This window comes from Myotis brandtii, unplaced genomic scaffold (genome assembly GCF_000412655.1).
Source record: "Myotis brandtii unplaced genomic scaffold, ASM41265v1 scaffold923, whole genome shotgun sequence".
In the NCBI taxonomy this organism is placed as follows: domain Eukaryota; kingdom Metazoa; phylum Chordata; class Mammalia; order Chiroptera; family Vespertilionidae; genus Myotis; species Myotis brandtii.
Window position 1 is genome coordinate 1,435,392 of NW_005371804.1, and position 7,935 is coordinate 1,443,326.

Consider the following 7,935-nt stretch of genomic DNA (forward strand, 5'->3'; position numbering starts at 1 on the left):
TGCGGTTGCGGGGCCGGCAGCACGTCAGTTTGGGGCACTGCCCGCCAGGTGAGCGGGTGCTGGTCACTGAGCTGGTTTCCCAGGGGCGTGATGGAGTTGACCAGCGTGGTCAGGTTGATGAAGTGGGCCACGGACTGCGGGTTCGAGGTTTCCGGCTGGGGGTGCAGCTGGATGTCATTCTGGCGGTTGTGTAACATGGCGGAGCCACTGACAGTGTCAAAGGTCACGGTCAGGATCGAGTTGTCCAGCTGCAGCTGACGTTCCGGGGTGGTTAGGTGCCCAACGGCCACCGGCTGGAGGTTGGTAAACTGAGTCCCGGCTGCCGTGGTGATGGGTGTCACGGTGATGTTGGTCAAGCCAACCGAGCTCGATGGAGTGGTCACGTTCGGGTCCCCCAGCGTCACCACCACCTGGAAGAGCCAACATAAAACAGTGAGTCCCTGAACAGGGGAGAACACAGGTTCCCTCTCCGCACGGTGACAGGCGGGTCATCACGCTGGAATAAGCACAGGCCCAAAGGAGAGAGCGAAGCATCTTTGGGTAAATGATTAAATCAAGTTAATTTTGTCCTGAAAAGTAACTCTGGTGAAAAGGAGAAAAAAAGATACAGACATAGCATAGAGGCCATTAGGTCGAACTGAGAAGCAAATGATTCCACGGGCTAGAAAATAATGGAGAAAAGTAATAATGAGAAAGACAGATCACTGTATATTCGCCCTCTAAAGGGCCTTGTTGGTGGGCAGTGAAAAGCCCAACTAGAAAGCCAAAAGGGCGCGAACAAGTCTGCGGGAGCAGCAGCTAACAGATAAGACAGCAGCTTTCTTCCTGTGCAGGGGGACGGAAGGCCAAGGAAACGTGTCCGCGCAGCACCAGACACACTGACGCGAGATTTGGGGGCCTCAAGCCAAAGCGGGGAGGATGAGCAAATGGGAAGATTCTATTTCAGGCAGCAGATTGGCTGGCCACCTGCGGCCTCCAACCCCCTTGGACGGCTCCTTCGGTTTGCAGGGTCCACTCTCCCTGAGTGGGCAGCAGGTGCACCAGGCCATTTCCACAACGAAGAGACAATCTTAGACACCCCCGGTGCCCAACCCGGGGAGCCGGCTCTCCTACCATCCAGGGTGTCCTGCTGCTATTCACAAGGACAAGTGTGATTTCTAGGTCTGCACTGGGAAACGCTTCGGTGGGAGAACTTAGGTGAAAAACGGCACCACAGGCGTGACAGACAGGAAGGGGAGCGGGTACATGTGGGCCTCCACCCGCCTCAATCTCCCTCTCCCCCCGCCCCCGGCGCCCAGGGCAGCTGCCCCCCGCACAGTGACTTGGCACCAGAGGCGTGACAGACAAGGAGGGGAGCGGGTACATGTGGGCCCCCACCCGCCTCAATCTCCCTCTCCCCCCGCCCCGGCGCCCAGGGCAGCTGCCCCCCGCACAGTGACTGGGCCCCAGCTCCGGCACAGGAAGCAGCACCTGCTGGATGCTCTGCACGGCAGAGTCGGTCTCGTCGCCCACGGCGCCCGTGAACGCGGGCTCCTTCTCCGAGTACTCGCTGAAGGCTGCGTCCTCCGGCACCGGTGCCCCTGCCTCCTCCTCCGGCTTCTGCTTCCTCTTGTGACTTCTCCTGGCGGCTTTCACGGGCTTCCCTTCTGCCAAATCTTCCTGCTCCAGACTCAGCTCGGGCTGCAGGGAAAGAAGTTTCAGCAACTTGCAGGTCAATGGGTCGTGAGCCCAGGTGGCCAGCGTGGGCCGGGGACACATCCAGGGTCAGCGCTGAGGCTCTCGGGCCTTCAGCTGCCGCAGGAAACACAGTCTGATCGCTTCATTTCTAAAGATCGAGGCAAGTTTCAGGGTTTTTTGTTAAGTGGAGGAAATTACATACAAGTCATATTTTAAAAAGCTACATTTTGGGGTGAAATATAAACAAAAACATAAAAAACAGAATTTTTAAGCCACTGTTTCAGTCCTGATGAGCTCGGCCTGAGGCTGCAAATGTTTTCACATCAGGTTCTCATCCCCAGAATGTCTTGGATCAAAACAGGTTTGACCACAGGAACAAGACGGTCATCTCCTCGGGGGACAGAGAACAGGCCCAGCCATCACGGCGACCCACATGGTGCCTCACATGCTTCTCTGGGAGCTGGGGCACCGCGGCCGGTCACTGAGGCCCCTGGGCAGGGCTGTCCAGCCAGGAACTCCACTCCGGCCCTCCACCCTCCTGGGCCTCTGGGGCCACCCCATGAGACCTGGTCTGCTCCAGTGGCAGAGAGACCCAGAGGAAACCTGCCAGGCCTGGTCACCGTGGCACTGCCCTCACAGGGTGGGCGTGGGCCTTGGGGGCACTACAGGCGTTCTCACGCTCATTCAGTCCAACCTGGCACCTGAGCACTGTGCTCAAAACACCATTTCAGAAAAAAAGAGGTAGAAATAGGACTTTAAAATAGCTCAGAGTGTGACATGTTTTCTTTATAGTAAATTTTTATGAAGGTATTACCTAAAAACTCCTTTAAAAAGTAGGTTCATCTAATACATTTAAAGTGAATTTTCGTATGTAACCTAATTATGCTCCGCTTTCCTGGAAACTACCTGTGATGGTTAATTTTAAGTGCCAACTTGGCTGGGGTAAGGGGCCAATTGTTTGGTCAAGCACAGTCCAGATGCTGCTGGGAAGGTACACTTTAGATGACATGAACATTTAAGTCAGTGGACACTGAGTAAAGCAGACTGCCCTCTATGTTGTGGGGGCCTCATCCAATCAGGTGAAGGCCCTGGGAGAAAAGACTGAGGGCCCTGGAGGAAAAGGGAATTCTGCCTCCATTGGCCTTCAGACTTGAGTTGCAACATCAACCCTGCCCTGGGTCTCCAGTCTGCTCTCTACCCTGCAGAATTCAAACCTACCAGCCTCCACGTCACATCAGTGATTCCTTAAAGTTCTAGAAACTTACAGAAGCTAAAAGGCTCTTGGAGAGAAGACTGACCAAAAAGATGGAGCATGAAACGAAGGTGAGACACAAAGCATGGACCACGGGGCTTCCCAGAGTGCTCCCGACTTCTGCCTGGGTTCTGGAGGCCCCACCCGAGGGTGTCTGCGTACCTGGAAGTCCCCATACACCCCACCCCCACCCCCGCAGGGCCGCTCTGTGCTCACCTGCACAATGCCGATGGAGGAGGCGTCAATGGTGGTGGTCTCCGGGAGGTGGTCCAGGTCGTCGATCCTCACGGCCAGGACCTGCAGGAGAGCCGGGGCAGTGAGCCGGGGTGACTCTCCTTCCTCCGTCATGGGCATCGTCTATGTGTCCACCAGCACTGACCCTGGAAGCCTGCTTCCAGAATCCCACCCACTCCTGTCCTGCCTCATGCCATGTGCCCTCACCTCCAGTGTCTGCAATGAACTTGGACATGGAGGGTGCCCCTGGCCCGTCTGGGCATCACTTCATGTCCACCCACCCAGGCCGAGGGGGACACTGTCTTTCCTCCCTTTTTTGTCTACTGACGTGCTTTCGGCAAGTGACATTTCAATGAATCGTGTTATTTCATATCAATGTCCCATAAGGAATTACCAAGAACGAGACATTTGTACCTTAAACACTACTTTTAACCTGCCCCAAGGTGGGTACCTCCGCCCCCACCTTCTCTCCGTGAGCCACACTGCCTGGCCTGACTGCAGCCCCCACGCCGTGCTCACTCCCTCCCGGGCCCACACGTCCCTTCCACCAGCTGCGGGTCCTCGTCCATGAGCCTGCCTCTGCTGGTTGCCCCTGGACTGTGGTTACTTAAGCGAATCAAGTCAGATGTGAGACAATGGAACACGCATGCAGAGAGCGAATGCACACTCCAAAAAGGTGTAAGGAAAGCGAGCTACTAACAAAGGGAATTCGCTGTAGAAACTATTAGACATGATCAAGGAAACTGTAAAAGCCTGTCTGTGTGTGTTCCTCATCCAAACAGCTGGTGACTCCGGCACTGCGGGAGGCCCCAGGCTGCTGAAGGACGCCATGCTTACTCCCTCCCGAAGCCCACACGTCCCTTCCACCAGCTGTGGGTCCTCGTCCATGAGCCTGCCTCTGCCGGTTGCCCCTGGACTGTGGTTACTTAAGCAAATCAAGTCAGATGTGAGACAATGGAACACGCATGCAGAGAGCGAATGCACACTCCAAAAAGGTGTAAGGAAAGCGAGCTACTAACAAAGGGAATTCGCTGTAGAAACTATTAGACATGATCAAGGAAACTGTAAAAGCCTGTCTGTGTGTGTTCCTCATCCAAACAGCTGGTGACTCCGGCACTGCGGGAGGCCCCAGGCTGCTGAAGACACGAAATGACCATAACTTCACCTCCAAGAGAAAACCACTGTGGACTGTTTCCTGCCTTCCTTTCCTCACCCGTCTCCTTTACATGATAAAGTCGAGTATTGCAGACACACGTACAGCGCGCTGGACGTATGCTGTAGTGCTCACACAGCGCATCCTGCTTCTTTACAATCTTATTTAGAACTCTGTTTATAGAGCCAAGCACATTGCTAACCATCAATAATTTAACCCATTCCCCTGGCTTGACATGGAGGCGTCCGAAGAATCATTCATAAAGCACTGGCGACACCGCCCCGCTGCCTTCCACAGCACAGCCACGCAGGGCCCGCCCGCACGCTCACTCTGAACCTAAAACCTCCTGGCTCACTCGTGGATGGAGGGGGCCCTGCACGTTAGCGCCTGCGTGTCTGGGATTCGGTGAAGGGGAGGGCTTTTTCCTGTGCTTTAACCAGAGGCAGGTCCTCTCCCGAACTGCCTCTCACGTGCACACTGAATGCTTATCGTCTCTGATAGTAAAGTCAGTGTCTGTGAACGACGGTAACATCTCACACACCCTGCCAGCTTGCTTGCTCATTAACCACGTCACTTCTAAGTGTTATGCTGCTTACGTAGTCAAGTCTGAGGTTTTTGCTCGTGACACCTTTTATTGCTCTTCTGCTTAGAGCCTTTCCCTCTGGTGATCTGAGAGCTGGTTGCCAGTTTTGCTTTCCCGTTTGCTTCTTTTTGAAGCACAGTGAGTTATTAAAGCCCTGGACCTTCCTCTGGAACAGGCTTCCAGATGAGCGTTGCTTATGTAGTCAAGTCTGAGGTTTTTGCTTGTGACACCTTTCGTTGCTCTTCTGCTTAGAGCCTTTCCCTCTGGTGAGCTGAGAGCTGGTTGCTAGTTTTGTTTTCCAGTTTTGCTTCTTTTTGAAGCGCAATGAGGTATTAGAGCCCTGGACCTTCCTCTGGAACAGGCTTCCAGATGAGCCAAGTCTTCTTGCTTCCACAAGTTCTCCCTCTGGGTCCTCAATGCCACCCTGATCGCCCCCAACACCACCCGGACGCACCCCGCTCTGCACATTTTCTTAGCCACTTAAAGGGAAGAGTGGGGCAAGGGGCAGGCTTGTACTTTCATCTTGCTGTAATTCCAGTGAAAATTAACCTATAACCTTAGCAAATAACAAGCAAGGCTCTTCTCTCTGTTCATTCAGTGCCTCCCTCCCACATGCAGGTGCTGCAGTGCGGAGGGAACCTAAGACCCAGGCCCGGCCTCGAGGAATTCCGGGTCTGCAAAGGGAGACAGACCCCTGAGCCAGGGTGGTGGGGTCTCGGGTCAAAAGAAGCTCGCGTGGGGGGTGGGGGGACAGGGAGGAGGATGCTCACCTCCGGGTGCTTGCGTCGCATGTGTCTGCTCATGGAGGCCCTGGTGGACACCTTGGTCCCGCACAGCTGGCAGCTCTGTGCCTCGACCTTGTCATGCGTGAGCTGCACGTGCTTCTGCAGCATGTACTCAGTGACGTACTTCTTGTCACACACGGAGCAGGTCCACTGCTTGCCCACTACACACACACACACACACACACACACACACACACACACGGAGGAAAAGACAAGCACAGGTGATCAGCGAGGTTGTCCCACAGCCTGCAGGGTAGGCAGGAGGGCGCCTCACCCTCTGCATGTGCTGCTGGGACCGTCCTTGGTCAGGCCTAAGGGACAAGCACAGCCTGAGGTGAGCAGGACAGTGGCTTCCTCCCTCGCTGAGTGTGGAGCCACATCATTGCTCCAATGATTGAAAACTTAAGAATAGATACTTGAAAGTTGTACTGGGCTGATTTTCAGGAGGCAACGGGCCACCACTGAGGCAGGAGGGCACCAGATACTCTAAAACAGCCTGCAATGCAGGGTCACACGCCGCCCCCCACCCTAACTCCGCACCCCCCTTACCTGTGTGGATGAGCTTGTGGGTCTCCATGGTGTTTCTCTCACTAAAAGTCTTTCCGCACAATTCACACATGAAATCTTTAATCCCTGCAGAAAAAGGCACACTTAGCTTCAGATGGTCCTCAGTGCTTCAGCCACACGCAGCGGGAGTCCTGTCCCTGACACAGTGGGTACTTGGAGAGGCTGCGGGAAGGTAGGTTGCCAGGAGGCAGGCACTGAGCTGAGGCTTGGAAACTCTGCCCTCTGCAGGTGGCTTCGCAAGGTGCTTCAGGAAGGCTGGCAGGTCAGTTTCAGCCCGGGGCCCACGGGACTGCCAGTCATTCCGAATGAGCAGACTCCGACTCAATGAGCTTTATTCTGCATTAGCTCATGACAAGGGAAGGCAGACGCCATGCTTATGACACAGGTGGTTACATTACCCCAGTGCCCCCGCAGGCCATCAGTCGGGGGCGATCATCTTGCTTGCCTGCAACCTGGGGAGCAGGCATCGGGTGAGCAAGACAGATGTACTCCCCAAAACAGGCGGTTACCCATGTGCCCCCACAGGCCATCAGTCGGGGGCGATCATCCTGCTTGCCTGCAACCTGGGTAGCAGGCATCGGGTGAGCAAGACAGATGTACTCCCCAAACTGGCAAGAATGTGGACCCGAGAAAGCCTCTTAAACAAAGGTTCCTCCAAAATGGGACAAGACAAGTGAGTGAAGGGCCCACCAACTGGGTGCTGTGAGTACATACAGAGCCCCCAGGAGGCACAGGGCCTGGGCTCATCGTGGCTGGAGGAGGGGCCGAAGGGGCAGTGGGTGCTCTGGCCTGTGCACTCTGTTCTGGCGACCGAGCTGGCCACTGCAGCCACAACCATCCACCCTCGCTCAGGCAGCGAGTGGAGCGCGGAGGCTGGTACAGCAGAGCAGTATTGTGGAATGGTACAGTTTGCAGCACTAGAGGCAGGTCGGGACCCAGTCCTGGGGGAGCAAGAAAGCTTCCCGGAGAAGGTGAGGCAGGAAAGGGGCACGCTTCCCAGGAAGACAAGGGCAGCGCACTCTGCGCAAGCCCAGTACGTGGGGACCCAAGCCAACCTGCATGGTGGCCTGGACGGACAGCTGAGGCACACAGGGAAGCTGGGCCAGGCAGTGGCAGGACCCAAGGCCATCGTAGGGAGGACAGGGAACACGGTAGAGAGGCTCCTGCCAGGAATGTCCGGCTCAGACAAATCCCATCACCAGGGGCCAGCTCCCTCCTGTTCTGGTGTCCACCTGAACGCCCCCTCACACACCCACGTCGACCCACACACAGGTCCATGTTTACAAACGGGCTCGCATGTGATGTTGCAGAGGCTGCTTTTCCTCCGTAAACTCTATGTAAACTCATCGCTTCTGACGGCTGCATTCTTTTTAATGGCTGCACGACTTAGCCACTGCCCTGCCGACGGACACTTAAGACGTCCCAGGATCTGAGGTCAGCTGTACAACCTCTGGGACCCTGCCTGCTCCCTTCCTAGGCACACATTCCCACGGGGAACGGCTGAGCAGGGCGAGGGCCCTGCAGAACTGCCAAGTGTCACCAAACTCACGCGGGCGAGTCTGGCAGCGCCTGGACTCCTGTGCGCATGCGCAGTGACACGAACCAGGGTGCCTGGGGGACGGGACGGGACGCTTCCCAGATGCCCGCTGCTTCCCCGCACCTCCCAGAGCAGAGCTCGCTCGGA

The 7,935-nt window shown here is 55.9% G+C and overlaps 1 protein-coding gene across 1 annotated transcript in view; it reads right to left on the reverse strand.

The window, feature by feature from the left end:
• Positions 1–7,935, reverse strand: part of PRDM15 (PR domain containing 15) — a 37,152-nt gene that overhangs the window by 3,196 nt on the left and 26,021 nt on the right. Inside the window, exons 19-23 of the mRNA XM_005885698.2 lie at positions 6,234–6,317; positions 5,670–5,845; positions 3,146–3,226; positions 1,471–1,680; positions 4–410 (exon numbers count right to left, since the gene is read on the reverse strand). Of these exons, the coding sequence (XP_005885760.1) occupies positions 4–410; positions 1,471–1,680; positions 3,146–3,226; positions 5,670–5,845; positions 6,234–6,317 (958 nt within the window). The remainder of the gene's footprint in view (positions 1–3; positions 411–1,470; positions 1,681–3,145; positions 3,227–5,669; positions 5,846–6,233; positions 6,318–7,935) is intronic.